Genomic DNA, 19,303 nt, shown 5'->3' with positions numbered 1-19,303 from the left:
TATACCCTTTCATCGAATAATCCGAAACATAATTTAGTTAAATATAATATGATGGTTATTTTTGTCTCTAATGGAAGCAGGCATACATGAAATCACACTATAGAAACACGATTTCTTGGTAAATATTTGTGATAAGAATGCTGTAAAGATCAGGAGGAAATTATTCACTATTTTGATGATTATATATAGACTATATCACAAAATGTGTCATCCTGGGTAAGGATACCAGGCCTGTATGAAGTAGTATGGTGTTTAAATGGCGCTGTTCAAGCTTACTGTAATATTGTGGTATAATTTCTAATCCGTTTGTAATAAAAGTTCTGTAACATTTTGTTGTTGCTAAATTGCATTTTTTTTTAATCAACACTGGCTGATCCGAGGGAATCATTCATGTGAAATGACAACTCGTGTCAGTATTATATTGTTCTATATTTCATATTTAAGTACATTACTATATTAATATATTCATACGTTTATATATATATATATATATATATATATATATATATATATATATATATATATATATATATATATATATACAGTATATATATATATATATATATATATATATATATATATATATATATATATATATATATATACAGTATATATAATATTTATATATATATTATATATTGTTAAGACTAAATAGTTTTAAAAAGGAAGTTAATGAGGGTTTTATTTTCAAATGCCATGTTGCTCTTAAACATCAAGTAGTTTCGTATTTGATTCATTTCTCAAGATTATCAAATTTATGTTTAACGAAGATGTTCGTGAAGTGTAGATAATTATGGAAAATCAAGTGGCATTTTCAATCACCGAGCATCAGAAAAAATCAATTAAGATCAACAAAATTATTGTAAAAATAAACAACAGTTTACGAAAAATCTAAATGGAATTCTTTATTTTTGTTCATTATCTTACCGAGTACTTCGAGATTATCTTAAGTAGATCGTAAAGTCTTGCGCAACTTTAGGAATACTTTTATTGATAAACCCCAAAAATACAAAAGTATGCAGGATTAAGCCAGAGCACAATGCTTATCTTCCATTACGATAATTATTTACCAAAAAGAGGATTAAAAATAATGAGTAAATTTAATTTAACATGTTTTACGAAAGTTTTACCTAAGCTAGATACACAAGATACGGATTATAGTGTCGGGTCAAGGGACGGGGAGGGTGTTGGTTGGAGCCTCATGTTGGAGGTGGCATAACTTTATTTTAGATCAGTTTCCCTGTTTTTGGAATAAATGACGTTATTTAAGAACTGGATTCATGAAAACGCGGTAAATTTGACAAAAAGTGTCTGTTTTCATACCAGTTAAAATTCAGTTATAAGGCAGTGAATACTAAGCGGCTACTTGAGTCCCATCATTAAGGAGAGCTGTATTATTCTTTACTTTTCCAATGCAATGGGAAGATGTAGCATGCATGCCATTGGCTTTCATCAAGACCACCGACCTGGATACTTTAAGGAGTACAAGTGAGAAACATCGTATAACGTATTTTAAAGAAAACTAAAATTAGTATAAGGTCTTGGGAAACAACTGTCAAATAATTGCATAATTCAGAGGATAATGTCCTTCCTTAAGGCACAAACGACGGTTTCTCATAATCAAAAAGTGCATAGTCAATCCTGTATATATCCCAAAGTGCCTGCAATTTTTCCTTGGAGAAGTCTTCGAAAAGATAACTAATGTTCAATGAAGCACTGTTTGTCGGGTGACTATTTGATGGACTTGGGTATGTTAGGTTCATGGTAAAATTTGAATGTTGCAAGACATAATTCGCCTCATTCTCGATGTTTTCGAGCTTGCCAATGAAGTCGTATTTGATTTTACACGGGGAGCAGAGCTTGTAGCTTTCCTTCCAGTGTTCGTCAAAGTTAGGACTCTCTAGAGGATCAGCCAGGTAGTCTGTAAACTCTGCCCAGGTGATGTTTTCACCGGTCGTTAGTTCGTGAGGAGAGGCTCCTGGACGGTACTTCCTCATGATCCGTCGTGCGAACTGCTTCAGGTATTCCGGTGCTTGGCGGAACACGCTCAGATCTTTATACTTGTTCTTGAAAGCCGATATGATCCTTGTGAATGGTTCCCGGACGAACATGACCTTTCGGTAGTTCTTGAGCCGGTAGAACTGTTCGGCCATGGACAGTGATCCGAAACGAGTCAAGCCGTTCCTGGAGTGTGCCTCTCTAGATGTGATACTGTCCATGCTGTTCTTTTTGCCACTGAGAACCATGAGGATGCGCTTCCAGTTGCTGCAGCCTACCTTTGGGATATAACAGAACATCAGTTTCTGACTATCCACCACGAACAGATGCCGCAGGGTATCCTTGTAGAGCAAGTTCTGGTACTTCAGGTAGACGGACTTTGAACACGCATTTTCCATCCTGAATTTGCGTTTACTCTGAGCTCGGGTGATGTTGAAGAGTGCTTCTTGTCGTCTCCTCTCGGCTATTCGAACAATCGTCTTGTTGTTCTTTGTTTCTATCCTCAATGCTTCTCTCCTCCTCTTGTCTGATTCTCTTTCTAATGTCCTATTCTCCCTTTCCTGTCTTCGCAATGCTTTCTCTTCTGGCGTAAGCACTCTTAGTGTTTGGTTCATCCCGATCGCTTGTGTGTCATTCTCATTTATAAACCCTTCGGTAATGAACTGTTCTGCTACAATCCGCCTGGTGGTCATTTCAAGTGGTAGAGCCACATCCTCAATGATTTCTCCACAGGCGTCACAACCAATTATTTCTTCAGGTCTCTCATCTTCTCCTTCCTCGGTGTTATCGAAGAGTTTGTCGTTTAATTCAGCCCCGTCGTCTCCTGTTTGTTGTGTTCCTTGTATGTCTTCTTCTATCACCTCTTTTACCTTTTCCTGGGATATGGGAAATAGGAAAAGTACTAGTGATGACGATATTGAAAATGATGCATGTATGTAGAAAGGCGGCGGTGTTTTTTAATAGGGTAAAAGGACATGAATGTTTTTTTTTTCTTTCTCTCAATAGGGAAATAAGGTGTAATTGCTACGAACCAGCCCTCTCTTTTCAATACCATTCTTTTTTCTTTCCCTTTTAAAAGTTTTCCCTCTTCTATTTTCCTGATAAGTTGAAAGATCTAACAAATCTTAAAATCATATTGGGGGAAGTCGACCGCCCCCCCCCCCCTCCTCGTACAATGACGGATGTGACTGTGATCATCAAATTCAAATCCATTGATAATGACTATGAAAGTGATAATTTAAAGGAGATTGAAACCTTTGAAACAAGAAACAAATAATGAGAAAGTTATGAGCATTTGAATATTGCGATCACTAATGCTATGGAGATCCTCAAATTGGCAATGCGACAAAGATGTGTGATGTCACTTGTGAACAACTTCCCCCATTACTTTAGTATGTATTTCACTTAAATTGCCTCTTTTATCACATCTATCCGTAGATAATGTGTTCTTGTTTATAGGAGGGCATGTAATACAAATTTTTAAATAATACATCATGGATAAAGAGTTTGTATCACCATAAGAAAAAGCAAAAAGAGACATTTTGAGGGTATTTTATAGTCCATCAAAGGGAAAGTTGTTCACATGTGACATCACACATCCTTGTCGCATTGCCAATTGGAGAATCTCCATAGCATTAGTTATTGCAATATTCAAATGCTCATAACTTTCTCATTATTTTTCCGATTTTTCTCAAACTTTCTTTGTTCCTATTCTTTGATTTTTATGTTTCGACACAAGCCTACTTGTTCCAAAGGTTTCATTCCCCTTTAACGTGTTACGATGATGACATCAAAATGAAAAGAATCATTATACATGTTATATCGTTTTAATTCATCGCTGACAATACCACGAAAATGAAAAACACAATCCTCAGCCGGAATTTGCTCCTGAAATCCTACCACCTAATGTGGTAGTATATAGTAGACCCCTCCCTATGCTTAAAATGGGCCAGTCCCATGATATTTCTTACCAGTATTTCTTGCGGTTCAATGGGGGCACCTTCACTCCGTGTCTTTACCACATCCGCCAAATTATCACTTTTCTCATCTGAGTGAAAAAGAAGATAAATATCAGAGATATCAGAAATCGACATTATCATTTTGATGGACAGGGGTGTATAAAATGGTGCCTGGTAAAAATGGCAAAGGTAAAAATGGCAGAGGTAAAAATGACAGAGGTAATAATGGCAGAAGTAAAAATGGCAGAGGTAAACAAATAATACAGGTGTTTCTTAGGTACCATTCTATCGACCTGTTTTGAAGGGGAAGTTCACCCTGACAAATGGTTTACTGTAAAAATAGCAAAAAAAATATTGGTGAAGGTTTGAGGAAAACCCATCAAAGATTAAGAAAGGTATTAGAAATTTGAAGTTTTTTTTTTTATCTGTGACGTCATATACGAGCATGCAACTGCCTCGTATTTTATGCACCAAAATGTACTCTTTTCAATTTTCTAATCAGTGGTTCATGATTGCTAAAGAAATCTTTCAGGAACGTATGTGAAATGATTTGTATGTTGATATACTTAAGGTACCATAAAAAACATTTTCATTTTTTTGGGACATTTCATTGATATTTTTATTACACCATATATGGGAACAACTGCTTGCAAATGCATGACGTCACCGTTATAATATAAAATTCTATTAGCTTTTTAAATCTTTGAGGATTCACTAAAACCCTCAACAATATCATTTAAATTGTTTTCTGCTATTTTTACAATAAACTTTGTCAGGGTGAATTTCCCCTTTGATGAATTAAGTACAATACTTGGGATCCGCAGTGTGCTTCAAATTTGAATATCAGAGGAGTGATTTGACATGAGAAGGCCGTACATGTAAGTCCAGGAAAAAGTAACAAATACCAACTCAAGTGTTATCAATTTGGTGCAGAAGATCTACAGTATGACTTTAAAATGTTACCCTTTCCATTAGTCCAACATTATAATTCTAATTTTCTTCTCAGAACCTTTCTTATTTAATCTACTGTACATGGAGGGGCTTTTGGATTTTTTTTTGGCATGGGGGTTTAAGAATGGCCATTTATACCTCTGTCATTTTTACCTTTGCGATTTTTACCTCTGCCATTTTTACCTCTGTCATTTTTACCTTTGCCATTTTTACCTCTGTCATTTTTACACCGAGCCGTATAAAATATAAATGATTGATTTGCAACATTGGTATTTTTAAGTGTACTTCATATTTCTGCATTATGATGTTCGTTAAAACTCCTTCTATACCTAATCTTTGCCTCATACCCCCGTGGACGCCAGTACTGATGCCATTCTGGGTTGGAGAATAATTTGTACCACAAGGGAAGGGGTGGGGTGAAACAAGTTTCAATAACGGTATATAGGCTACATAGCCTTACCCGGGGGGCCACTTACATTGACGAGTGGATACCATGCGCGACCAAAAAAACACGTAAAAAGGATGTCTTTTTCAAGAGAGGGCACGTTACGTACGTAACGTGATAAGGGTGTCAAAAACACAAAAATAATGAAAAAAAGGTATCTCTTTCGCTAGGAAAGTTACGTGTTTAGGGTCAAATTTGTGGGGATGATAAACAAAATTAAAATGTTTTATAAAGGATCAGTGGCGTACCTAGGATTTTCCACAGGGGGGGCAAAATCGGCCGCCAAAAAATTTGACAAGCCAAAAAAAAAAAAAAAAAAAAAAAGGTCTTCAATAAAAAATTTTTAGGTTTTCGTAGCAGAAAATAATTTGACAAGCAAAAAAAAAAAAAAAAAAAAAAAAAAAAGTTCTTCAAAATTTTTTTTTAGGTTTTCGTACCATAAAATAATTTGACAAGCAAAAAAAAATAAAAAAAAATAAAAAAAATAAATAAAAAAGATATTCAGGCTCTTCGGGGGGGCATTAAAGGTCTTCAAGTTCGTCAGGGGGGGGGGGGCAAAAAAGGTCTTTTAAGCTCGTCAGGGGGGGCAGGTATATGTCTTTTGTATGGGTTGTGGCTCGTCAGGGGGGGCAGAGTGCCCCCTCTGCCCCCCCGTAGGTACGCTAGTGTAAAGGATGTCCTTTTTGCCCCAACACTTTTTATTTAGAGTCCGATTTGCACGAGGTGTGGAAGGTGGGGTCGTACTAAAGCAAATGATATGTAAAACCAACGACCGAAGGACCCGTGACAAAATATTCCTGTACTTGTTTAGGGGTTCATTTCGAATACTTGCCAAGAGTATTGTTTTGTTTCCAATACTTGTTAAGGGTAGGGTTTCACACGCCAATACGTGTTAAGGGGTGCATTTTCAGAATATGGAAAATACGTGTTTAGGGTGCTTTTTGAGACCCCATGGTCGCGCATGGTATCCACTCGTCAATGGAAGTGGCCCCCCGGGTAGCCTTACAAACGAATCAGTTCAGTTGCAGGGTAGGCAATCATTAAAATGGCAGTACTGCCTTTCATGAACCAATTTGAACAAAAAATCGTTTATTAGAGTTGGTATCAAAAACACAAAAGGGTGCAAAGACGATAGAATATTCGGATTTAAGTTGATCTGCGCATCCATTGATTTTCTCAGAACTGAGCATGCGCAATAAGATTTTATTTAAATCTACCGTCCTCTATACTCCCGTCGTGTTTCCCAAAGTTCCATACTGCTTACCATTCCCTCCGAGGGACACCATAGCGTAAAGGACAAGGAAGGCTGTGATGATCATCACTATTAAGGTATAGAGACGTTTACATCTCGTTGTACACATCCTGATGAAGGGAACAGGCATGATGTTGACTTCTCAATAATGTATTTTAATTACTGTAAAAGATAGATGAAGATTAGTTTGACGCTTATTGGGAAGTATTACTGGGTGTCTATCGATATAAAGGATAACATAATTTAACAAGATTAATGTGATAGTAAAAAATAAAAACCGAAAAGAACAAGAATAATCATTAGCAATAATAAAGCATTATTATTATTGGTAGTAGAATTGCATTCATTAAAACAAATGACTGCCCAAAGGCTTGATAACATGAAGTTTACATTGATAATGATTAAAAATTGATCACACATTTACATTAGGAGAGTCGAACAAAAATATATATAGTTCACTTGCAGTGAAAGTCCGTGTTAAATATATATCTTGTCATGACTTATTTTCAAATGTTTAATGAAATTGTCAAATAAAATGAAAGATTATTATGAAAAAAGAACGTGATGTGAAGGGGTGGCGGCGGGATTATTTTCCATGGAGATGGGAGGAGCAAGACGACTTAAAGGCAGCAACATGTTTTCTTGATTGAATAATAGGGGTATTATAATAGTTAAACAAAAAAAAATCGCTCTCAGTTGTATTCTCTTTGGTCTTCTTTCTTCGCTTTCTTTCAATTTATTTTACAGTCTTTTTCTATACCTGAAAAATCATATGGGACAGTCTTCTTCTTGCCCTCCTCCCCTTGGCGTACCCCCTGATGCTGTATATGAAAGTTATGAATTTGATCTGAAAGAAATATATGAGAGATATTTTTTTTTTTCTCTAAGTAGAAAGTATAATACTTTTAACTACAGAGTACGCTAAATCTGAATTCACGCAATGAATAAAATGCAAAGAAACGAACTTTTGTGTATCAAACAGATTAATGAGACAATATTGACAGTATTCCCAAAGTATTCGAGTCGATGGACGGGATTATTGAGTCTCTGCAATATGATTTTAGTGTCCGAAGTTGTCGCGAAATTAAAGTATCTTTAATTGTATACGCATATCTGCATATTGAAAAATGTGTATTTTAGGGTCAAATGTAACGAAAAAATGAGAATATTGTCTAAGCCATAGTACTGCTGAAGATTCTGCATATAGTTCATGATGATTGGTTTCATACTTGTGATATAATGTGGAAGCCAATTATATTTGTAAGTATATCATGTAGCAACATACAAAAGGTGTGAAAACGAGAGATAATCACGGTCGATCTGTATAATACAGGCGTAATAATTAATGTACTTTTGAACCATATAGGCATATCTATTCAAAATAGAAAGTATTATTGAAGTTGATGACCAGGAGAAAGGGGAATTTTAATTAGAATGAAAACTGATGTGACTTACCACGTCAGCACCTCCACTATACTGCTATATGACTTTCGAAAAGCTAACTCTCTATCGATTAGGTGAAAAGATGTACAGACGGACATTCATATCTTGGAAAAGAGCGGGAATCAGAATTTCACTTTTTAAAAACTCTACTGTATTGTGGTCGTCAGTTGTCCGTTGAAAATAGGCTAATGTGAACGGTCAGGCTACTGAAATGTCTTCCAGAAGGAAATAAAGTTAAAATCAACCAGACGAACCTAAAACCATGCCGAATCAATATCAAACTCGATTCTTGATGAACAAAAGGCTTACGTAATGTGCCAAATAACGGCTCAGTTGAAATATTGATCTAAAGATTATAATGTGAAGGCATTGTGAATGGCAACCAATGTTATGCATGGCAGGAGAAGGGGAGAGGGGAGTTAAGAGAGAGAGAGAGAGAGAGAGAGAGAGAGAGGGGAGAGGGAGAGGGAGGTGGAGAGGGGCTATTTAGAGTGCGTCGGGATAAAAAATGACACTATTTCCGAAACAAAAAAGTAAAACAAAACAAAAAAGAATGTTTGTAGTCAGGGGGAGTCAGGGAGGCCTTAGAGCGATAAGGTTTCTTTTTATTTTATCTTAAATAGTCATTTTGGGGAAGAAACAAGTGGAACGCCTCTGGCAGTCTCGCCTGCATTACGCAATTCGATATAGCAGCAGTGCTTCCTTTGAAAACAGCTAATGAATAATTATTCACAGAAGAAATTTCTTCACAGAACAAAACACTAATAATTATGATAATAAAATACTATGTCCATTGACCCAAAATGACATTTGACCATGATCATGTGACCTAAGACATGTGCAAAACAATCATTCATACTTGATTACCCTTCTGTCGATGTTTCATGAGCTAGATCCATAAACTTCCTAAGTTATGATGCCATTCAACACATACTCCCGACACGGCAAGAGTTCATTGACCTTTAAATGACCTTTGATCTTGTCCATGTTCCTGAAACGCACACAGGGTATTCAGGGATACATTGCTGTTCTTATGTCCAAGTTTCATGAACTAGATCCATAAAATTTCAAAGTAATGATGACAATTCCTCCTATACCCCCAATATGGCCAAAGTTCCTTGACCCTAAGTGACTTTTGACCTTGGTCATGTGACTTGAAACTCACACATGATATTCAGGGATACATGGTTGCTCTTATGTCCAAGTTTCATGAACTAGATCCATAAAGTTTTAAAGTTATGATGATAATTCCTCAAATAACCCCAACATGGCCAAAGTTCGTTGACCCTAAGTGACCTTTGACCTTAATCATGTGACCTGAAACTCAAGCAGGATCTTTAGTGATACGCTATTACCCTTATGTCTAAGTTTTATGAACTAGGTCCATATACTTTCAAAGTTATGACAATATTTCAAAAACTTAACCTTGGTTAAAATTTCGATATTGATTCCCCCAACATGGTCTAAGTTCATTGAGTCTAGATGACCTTTGACCTTGGTCATGTGACCTGAAACTCAGGCAGGATATTCAATAATACTTGATTACCTTTATGTTCAAGTTTCATGAACTAGGCCCATATACTTTCTAAGTTATGATGACATTTCAAAAACTTAACCTTAAGATTTCAATGTTGACGACGCCGCCGTCGCCGCCGTCGGAAAAGCGGCGCCTATAGCCTATATAATAAAACCAGGAGAATTTTGAACAAATTTCTCATAATTGTTGGTTACAAACATTCTCATTCGTAATTATTATTTTATTAATAATAGTTGGTGATTATTTCTTAACTATATTAGCACCATTTGTGATAAAATTCAGCATTTTTTTAAAAAGATTAGTTACAATTCCAATAATCTCAGTGGCCTAAGATATATTTTCTGGGGTTGTATTGACCCGTAAAGTAAAGACAGAGAGACAGAGGATTTATGTGATCAAGAAGTGATAAGATAGAAAAAAAAATTATTTGAAATAACTGTCCCGACGGTGGATTCAGGTCCATGCATAACTGTTTTTTAAATAGGATTTTGCTAAACTTAAAAAATATCTTTTTTTGGTCAGATTTTGATGAAATTGTCAGCGTTTTGCTCAATGAATTTTACTCTACTTGTAAATAATTAAAGAGAGTTCTCCCTGACAGAATTTTTTGTAAAAGTACAAGAAAGAAAAAAATATACATGTATTAACATCGGTGAAATTTTGAGGAAATTAATCCATTAGAGATTAAGCAAGGTATTCAGTAATTTTTTTTCATAAAGGAGCAGCTGTCCCAGGTCGCACGGTCCTATAACATTGGGAGGGCAACAGATTTTCCCATTCTCAAGTGTTTTTTTTTTATATGGCTGATTGACAAAGTGTACGAATATGACTGTCCATCAAACACTGATTCTATTTTTGGTAATTACTGAACTTCCATTTCTCATATTGGGAAGAAATATCACCAACTTTGGAACTGTCTGGCAGAAGGATAAGGGCTATCACGTGATGAATTTGATCCCTCAGGAGATTCCTTTGTAAATGTCGGTTTATTTTTTAAATGAGCCGGTCGAGGGACCCTTTTCTGGTCAGATGGATTGTCAGATATATATCCTATCAACCGATAGTAAACATTCGACCCCCGAATTTCATCCTTATTTTTATGAGTGCCATTCTAACAGTGACGAGTCCGGGTAACGAGTCTGTGGTTCATGGTTCATGAATCATGATGACTAAAATATTTTCTTTTTTTTTTCTTTCAGAAGTGGGTATGAAATGAGTTGTCTTTTGAAATAGTCACGGTATTTTTTTTCATAGAATATCATGCATTTTTTAGTTGTAAAATTCCCGATACATAGAAAGCAGCTCGCATATGACGTCACAAGTAAAAAAATGCTTGAAATTCTTATAACTTTTTAAATCTTTGATGTATTTTCCTCAAACCTTCACAAATAATTGTACTTTTCTTTTTTTTATATAAATATTTTACAATCAACTTAACACCCCCGCCGGCCCCCTAAAAATACACGAAGGCGCAAACTGTAACAAAAAATAAATGATAAGTATAGTTTATTGTATTATGTTTCGCACAATCTGTACTATGAATGTCAGAGTAAAGTTAGAAAGATAGCCCACATTTTGTTTTCTTGCTTCTGAATGAATTCTTTTCCAGTTGATATCGTAATATATTTTGATGGACGGAAACACATGTAGAGTTGAAAACCTACAGAGGGCACTTTCCAAGATGGCAGCCTACTATGCAGGTGAGCATGTGTTTGTAAGAAAAATTAGATGTTGTTTTATGAACCATAATCGTAGTGTCAAAAAGAAAAAAAAGTAAATAAGCTCATTTCCATCAACGTGCATAGAATACAATGTTTTTATAAATTGAAGATCGTTGTGTAAGTTGTATATGAACTGAGAGAGAATGCTGGTGTTGACTGTTGGACAACAACAGCAGAAGGCTACTCATCACGGTCCCACTCGTTTATATCTGTGCATGGCATAGCCTGACTCGGGACGCGGACACGGCTTGCATATGCCATGGCCTATGGCCATGCCGCCAGAGCTCATCAGGCCACATAAATACTGTTGCAGTGTATCATTATCTGTGACTGTGTAGCTGAAATTTTGTGAAATTGCCAAGGAAATTATAAAAGAAAATCAAGCATAATAAAGGCCGAGCTGTGTCAACTAATTTCCTAAGTAAAAACAGCCTATTCATAATTCAGTAATATATTCAATCATGTCAAGATTTATATTAGTTTTAAGGCAGTTAGACTAGCCAGAAGGCTTCTAGAGAACGAAAATCATTAACTAAAGTATGCTTACTCTCCACGAAGCCAAGGATTCCTTCCCATTCATCTGCGTGTACCGCCAAAAAAACCTGAAACTTTCGCCCCCGAGATTTCTACTAAAAGATTTAGCCCTAAATCATGTAAATGGGATACTACAACTTCATTTCCGACATTTCTATGCTATCGATTTCATTTTTAAACAAGAATTCATCAAAAAAATGAGAAAAATATTATGAAAAGACGGGGGAGAATCGCCCGTCTGTTCATAATATAGGCCTGTATATATATTTTTTTCATAATGTTTTTTCTAGTGAATCGCGTGATGCAGGTGAGACTGCCAGAGGCGCTACACTTGTTTGGCATTTTTCAGTCCTTTCTTTCATATATTCTTTCTTTTCACCATCTTTGAATTTTCATCCTTCCACTCCCTCTTCTAAATGCTCATTTTTCTCCTTTGCCTTTTCTTTCTTTTTAAAAATAATTATTATCATTCTTTTGTCCTTAATCCTTTTCTCATTATTTATTTCATTCTTCTTATTCATTTTCATTCTAGTACACATGTTATTTCTTTCTCTCTCTATTAATATTTTTTTCTTGGATCTCATTTTGTTTTTAAAGTTAACTACTTGTCCCACCTTCCCTCCGTCTACTTTTCTGAAGGAAACACATTGGACATGTGGAATTTAGACTGCTTAAATTTATCTGACATTTTTAGTTTATTTTCTCCTCCTACACCTTCTCTTCACCCATGGTTCAGTATATTGTGTTTTTCATTCCAGGGTTGCATAAACGGCTGAAGGATAACTCGGTACCAATATGTGACCGTGTAAAGCTAGCAAGATTTGGTTGGGTGTCTAACCAATGCTTCCTACCCAACAAACACCAAGTATTACTGGACTGGGTCTCGTTTCGACTTGTCAATAGTGAGAAGTATGTTTTTGCTTCGTTTAATTTCTTTTTAGATATTTGTTTGAATCATATTATAGAAATTACTGCTTAATATTTGCAGCTACTTTATTAGTATTTTTATAAGGAATTTTAGATTTTCATTAATGGATTTATATTCTGTTGCAAAATTATTTTGTATGGCCCCAATCTTTTCATAAATAGATCATACTAATTTACATATGTATTTCTTCTACTTGTAAAACCAATGTAATATCAGATAAAGAAGGAAGGTGGTAGAGTGATATTATATCCTATCTTTCAGGATGTGTATCATGATTAATTTCAAATCCATTTAAAGACTTTTGAGAAATTTGAGTTACTAAATTTATTCAATTCTTTACCTTGTTATTTTTTTGTGAACAAAATTTGAAAGCTATAATGACAAATGTGCTCCTAATCATTTTCTTATTATCCGAATCATCTTAACATATGTCCTTTTCCTAAAGTTACAAAAGAGGATTTAGTTCCTTTTGGAAATAAAGTTATCCTGCATTGCATTATTACAGAGATGGTACTTCTCATACTGATGAACAGTCCTTATGGCTCTTCATGCATGATGCCCTTAAGAGTCAAGAATTGTTCACCCTTCAACAGGAAGGCAAACCAATATGTCTACGAGGAAACCTGTGCTCTGTAAGTATCATCTTTCAAGTCAATTTCATTAACATAAATAATTTTAATGCAACTTATAACATGCTCATGTCAATGCTTATTGCACTAATTGTCATTATTACCTGGCTGCAATTGGCTACCTTCCAAGTATATAGGCATTTCATGGAATGAATCAGTCAGTCCGCAAGCCCTGAAAAAGTAGCTTCTTTTATCCAAGTGATATTCATGACTAGAGGGTTTTTGCATAGTTAATGAGCTTGGTGTGAACCAAAACACCTCTTTTTATTCGGCCATTGCTGCTCTAAATATTGACCAAATTTTATGTTTTTGGTATCTTTGTAAAGAAGAAGAATCACTCGTTCAGGTCATGTGTTTGGATTTTTAAAAGAATGTTGTAATATAGGAAAAACTTTTGATCTAAAACATGAAACAAAATATTTTTTTTCATGCAACAAAAGTTGTTGTTTTCACACTTAATTTCTGTTTGGGCACAAATGATTTTTAAATCATGATAAAGCTGAAGATCTAAGCTTTAATATGATAAAATTTTTATAAGAAGATGTATTTTAGATGGGTCAGCAGCCAGCTTTTCATAGGCCAAGTACATTTTGCAGCTCAAAAACAAGAATACTGCGCTCTGATTGGTCAGAGACCACACACCCACGTAAATTCCAATGCTCCCCACACTGGGCCTCTGCAAGGTCACACTCACCATGTGGTAATCTCTTCAAATTACCCGCGCCTGTTTGTTTTGGAAACAGTATTCAGCCAATCAGAACTCTTGATTTTATGTTACTCAGAAATTTCAGAAATCTTGTCTTGCATCTTGATGGAAAAAGCTGGCTGCTGACCCATCTAAAAGATGCCACATATCAAGAGTGACATTGTAAGAAAGTATAGAGTTTGAGCTTTCTGATGATATAAATAATGTTGGTGCCTAAAACACAAAATGTTGCACAATTTGCAAGTGAAAACAGAGGAAGAAAATTCTGTTTGATGCATCTTTTCAGGTAAAAAATTCACTTATTTATCAAAATATTTCATTCAAAAGAAATGACCAATATAAAAGAGTAACATTTACTCTTGCCCATGGTACAAAAATAATCAATATTACTCAAGGAGAAAGTGGTTAAATTCTTTGAGAAAGAAAGTCTCACAATTCACGAGATTTTGCAGGGACATGAATTCAGCCACGAGAGGACTTTGATAAATCTTGCTCATTTGCTCATTAACACAGGGGCTTGCGGACTGACTGGAATATTCCTGACACCCATTTTAAATGTACACCTGGGTTGAATGCAGCACAATGTGGATGAATTTATTGCTGAAGAAAATAACACCATGTATGGAATTCAAACTTTATGAATAGAGAATGTTATTAGCAGATTGGGAATAACCAAGTAGGTACATAGGCAAGTTGGCCATTTGGTCATCATAATAATAATAATTACCCTGGCTTGAGCATAGTTACCAATACAATGATTTTAAGCAGTTCAAAGAATAAATTCTTGACAGTTATTTATGAGATCAAACGACTCAAAAACCTTGAAATTGCCATTCACTGTGCAAATTTTGAAAATAGCAATATTAAACCCCTGGCAATGATGGCGGAGACTAATATTTGCAAGCTCTCTCTGCCACTGATTTATATTTGTCTTTGAAATGAGAAACCTTTTTAATATCTTCTATTCCCTCACCCCTCCCCACTCAAGGCCCTGCTGTCCACCCTGTTGAAAGAGGATGTATATGACATCGTGATTGGCTGCTGTGAGATCATACTGACCAATGAAAAGCTTCGTTTTGTACAGAACACCAAGTTTGAATCCTTGGTAAGTAATGGATAGTCATATCCAGCTTTGATAACTTGTCCTAGATGGTGTACATTTTAGTCCAAGTTCCAGTGTCATTTCCGTAAATGCTGATGTGATAAAAAAAAATCTTTGAATCTCATAGGTTGAAATCAGTGAATACGTGTGAGATAATTATTTAGATTCTTCAAGTGAAACCCTAAATATCTTTTCCAAAACAATAAAGATGTGCATAATTTATTATTACTACTATTTTTGCATTCTATGTTGATGGATCATTTGATGACATAACTCTTAACTCTTAATCAGCCCACTGCAGTCATGTTGCATCATGTAATGACACTTGGATGTATGCTGATTGTTCAGTTACATGTGATCCTTTGTTAAAAAAAGCATTATTGTATTTTCCCATACAGGTTGCTGTGACTGTTGTTCTGATAGAGATGGCTTCCAAACAGCTTGAGGGTGCTGCATGTACTGATGAGCATGGTCAGCTTTTACGAGTCATCGGCAAGGCGTTGACTAAATGCGCTTCTCTTCTTCCGCAGCAACAGAATGGCAAAAAGGTAATCAAGAGATTACACTTGTAGGGACAGTGATTTTCCATTTTAAACAAAATGGCCATTTCCATCTCTGAAAACTTGTAATTGTGTTTCAAACTCAAACAAAAAAAATTATAGAAAATGTAAATAGTAAACAAATGAATTCCATTTTGCAATGCAAAGGTACAATTAAGTAAATTCAATGAATTTTGACCCAAAAATAAACCAAAGCAGATTTACCAGTATAAACGGAAAATCACTGTCCCTACACTTGATATCAAGAGATGCTTGCTGGAATAAAGATATCTTACTTATTTGAACATGTACTCTAAAAGACAGACATTTATTAAGTATCTATTGATGTGTGGCCTACTTGCTACATACATGTATTTATAAAGTTTAGGCACCTTCACATTTACCTGCCAAATTGTATTGCATCAGTAGGTTACCTCTCATTTAATGCTTTAAATTACTTGCAAGAAATTAGTGACTAAAATGTCTGTACTTATTTGCATTAGTGTTTTTCAGTCAATGTTTAAAATATTCATATTGAAATAGTTCATAAAATCCTTAAATTTTCAATACAGTAAGAGATTCAGAGTCACCACCACCCCCCATAAATCGTTAAGTTTCTTACATTTGAAGACATTTTTATCCATTTCAATTTACTTTTGATACATGAACTTTAAAAGGAAAAAATGTGCCAATGAAAAGCAACAAACTAATTTTGTGAATATGAGGAATAAAAGCTGATGGAATAAAGCCTCAAATAATCAATTGTTCTGAATGGGCGAGTTCATAGAGAGTATTTCATGAAACATAAAGTCAGTGATTTTCACTAGAGCTGTTTGTTAAAAGCTACTAAAATCCTTGCAAGTGATTGGCTGAGAGCAAATTTATCAGATCAATCAGCAAACTAAAACTGTACATGAAACGCTTTCCTGTTAGGTCATTACAGACATGGCAACCGTTCCTTTTTTTTATTATTTGTTCCTCTTTTTTGCTATGAATACACCAATACTTTTTTTGTATGATTCGTTACTTTTTTTTTAAATTTCGGATCATGGAGTATGTAATATACACAGCGCGTGACACTAGCGCCGGTCCGACAGTCCCAGACCTGTAAAAATCACTGTCCAGCCAGTAACTTCTTACATGAAAAGAACTTGTAAATTCTTACAAATGAGCACATTTTTAGAAGGGTGAATTATCAAGTTTTCAAGAAGAGTAATTTCCCATGTATTTTCACTGATCTCACTACAACAGGCTGGCGAATGTTACGTTGAGACTAAAAAAAATTTGTCAAAAAATACTTTTTTCCTTCTAAGAATGCTTTTTTTGTTGTAGAAGGTTGGCAGGTCTGTCATTAGTACTCATTACCTTACCTTTCTCTTAGGCCTACAGTTTAACGAGTGAACAACTGATCATACCATGCCTGAACCTGTGTACAATACTCTCAGCATGTCACCATGACAACAATGAGTTGTGTATCACCAGTGTGAATGCCCTAAAGACTTCAGTTCGAAGCCTTCTTTTTAGTCGGTTGGTATCATAAGTTCATAATATCCTAACTTTTTAAATGTATGTTTAATACAATCGATCTTTTCTTTTGGTGGGTGGATATTTTCAATTTTTGTATTAAAACTTGTGTTATAAGCACTCTCTTTCTAACATGGTTTTGTCATTCCAAAAGTTGCCAAATGAATTCAAAATCTTAGGTAAGATTCTTAGTTTTGCAATGAAAGATTAAAAAATAGATGTATGCCCCTTTTTATCACCATGCTTACCCTCTTAGATCTTATTCTTATATATAGTAGAAGTTAAAGAGGTCACATCCCCATCTTTTATTTTGTTTTGTTTTGTTATCATATCAAATTTTATTTTATTTTTGTTTTTCATATGTATGAAAAATATCTCCCTTGTAACAATTTGACTTACAGTAATGACAATTTTTCACATTCATATAAGTGAGGCATCATGAGCTCACTCAGTGCTTATTTACAACGATATGCATACTTGTTCACCTTTTTTTTTTTAATGTTTGGGTTAACAATTTCCATTCACATTAACTTGATCTCAGATTGGGTATTCCTATTTGCATTTTGACATTATCTAGACAAATCCGTTTTTTCCCCGTTTCATAATATCTCGCTAGGAACATGGCAGAGGCATATAAGATGTATTTGATGTCGGAAGAGGGTGACAAACAAAAGAAAGATGGCCGAGTGTGGGCTGATGTTGTGGATAAGTTCATGGAATTTTTACGCTCCAAGGTATGTTGAATTATATTGAATGGAAAACCTCCACTTTGATACACTAAGAGAGTAAAAGTGGTACTCTTTTACAGGATTTTTCTCATGAATGCATTTTCAACTTTCCAAAATTTATTTTATAAATTATTTACTTTCAATCTTTATATTTAAACAAATAAGCCAATCAGGTGAATATTACAAGAACATGCACCTTGGTAACAGCTCTGATATTCATGCCCAGTAAATACACAGCTTTGTACATAAGTGTCGCAATAGCACATTTTAATACCTTAAAACTAAATAAAAGTACACCTTTCGTCATTGACCATTATTTTTTGTTTCTTTGCAGGCTGGGCAGGATGATGTCTTGTGTGGGTTACCAGTCATCTATTCTGCATTTCTCACCAGTTTCAGGTCTGTTTAACTTCTAAAATTTGTTATACAGTAATGTTGAATTGATTGATGATTAGTTTAGCTTCTATGAAAGCTATTCATGGATTTTATATTCTATAGATGACTTAATTAAAGTGTCCTACTATGCTCAGATGATTAGTGATGATGGATTGATTTGAAGGATTAAGACTGCAAGGAAAGAAGCCATGAATTGTGCATTGTATATCTCTCTGGATCTCAGACTAATTGTGGAAAATATGGCATAGTGGGAGGGGAGGGCATCTTTGTTGTAATGCCCCCCCCCCCACCTCCCTTTACCAATGCATTCATGTTGTGTGTGTGTGTTTGCATTGTCCTTATTTTGGGGGGGCATTCCATTGTAGCCATGTTCTACTTATCCATTTTCAAACTGCTCTCATAAACTAATAGGTTTCAATATTAGAGAATCATCTTAATTTTGACTGACATTCTAGGCCCACCCCTGATTTGACCTTTGCGATGCTGCAGAAATTGTGTAGTCTGATGAGCTTCAAAAGTGATGATGATGATGAAGATACTGCTTGGGATCATAAGATCTCTACCTTGGAAGAACTTCTCAAATTGGCAACCTCTCACAAGTGCTATGCTGTAAGTTTGATAATGAAAATGATTTCACAAACTTACATGAAATATGATAATTCTTGTGGTAGAATATACGCTCGTGTTTTATATTTGTAAAGAAACAATGCAAACCACATTTTTCTGCTTATTTTCAAACTATCAGAAAAGCTCTCACTTCTAATGTGAATGTTTGAAGTTGCAATGTTGCTTCAATCTACAAATCTATGAATATCTGAATAGAGAATCCCGGCATTGCTCAAACAATATTGATGTGTAGAGTAAGCTATGAAAGTTTGATCTTATCGTAGGCATGGTCATATATTACATAAA

The 19,303-nt window shown here is 35.0% G+C and overlaps 2 protein-coding genes across 3 annotated transcripts in view; one reads left to right on the top strand and one right to left on the bottom strand.

The window, feature by feature from the left end:
* Window positions 1-660: 660 nt before the first annotated feature.
* On the bottom strand, window positions 661-8,341 carry LOC129273470 (carbohydrate sulfotransferase 11-like). 2 transcript variants are annotated; one of them, XM_064107882.1, is made up of 5 exons: window positions 8,060-8,325; window positions 7,365-7,451; window positions 6,617-6,766; window positions 3,969-4,045; window positions 884-2,873 (listed from the first exon to the last, which is right to left on the bottom strand). In XM_064107882.1, exons 3-5 carry the CDS (start codon window positions 6,732-6,734, stop codon window positions 1,593-1,595), a joined length of 1,476 nt encoding a protein of 491 aa, XP_063963952.1. In that variant the 5' UTR covers window positions 6,735-6,766; window positions 7,365-7,451; window positions 8,060-8,325; the 3' UTR covers window positions 884-1,592. The 2 variants fall into 2 exon arrangements, with proteins under 2 accessions (XP_054766485.2, XP_063963952.1); XM_054910510.2 differs by lacking the exon at window positions 7,365-7,451 and having other exon boundaries at window positions 661-2,873; window positions 8,060-8,341.
* A 2,876-nt stretch (window positions 8,342-11,217) lies between these two features.
* The window catches only part of LOC129273258 (unhealthy ribosome biogenesis protein 2 homolog), a 30,259-nt gene continuing 22,173 nt past the window's right edge, over window positions 11,218-19,303 (top strand). Inside the window, exons 1-9 of the mRNA XM_064108049.1 lie at window positions 11,218-11,284; window positions 12,598-12,748; window positions 13,273-13,399; window positions 15,091-15,207; window positions 15,603-15,752; window positions 17,125-17,270; window positions 17,884-18,001; window positions 18,330-18,394; window positions 18,847-19,000. Coding sequence (XP_063964119.1) covers window positions 11,266-11,284; window positions 12,598-12,748; window positions 13,273-13,399; window positions 15,091-15,207; window positions 15,603-15,752; window positions 17,125-17,270; window positions 17,884-18,001; window positions 18,330-18,394; window positions 18,847-19,000 — 1,047 coding nt within the window. The 5' untranslated portion in view covers window positions 11,218-11,265. The remainder of the gene's footprint in view (window positions 11,285-12,597; window positions 12,749-13,272; window positions 13,400-15,090; window positions 15,208-15,602; window positions 15,753-17,124; window positions 17,271-17,883; window positions 18,002-18,329; window positions 18,395-18,846; window positions 19,001-19,303) is intronic.

This window comes from Lytechinus pictus, chromosome 12 (genome assembly GCF_037042905.1).
Source record: "Lytechinus pictus isolate F3 Inbred chromosome 12, Lp3.0, whole genome shotgun sequence".
NCBI classification, from domain to species: domain Eukaryota; kingdom Metazoa; phylum Echinodermata; class Echinoidea; order Temnopleuroida; family Toxopneustidae; genus Lytechinus; species Lytechinus pictus.
Note: the sequence above shows the minus strand (reverse complement) of the source record. Positions and strands in the feature narration are given on the sequence as shown.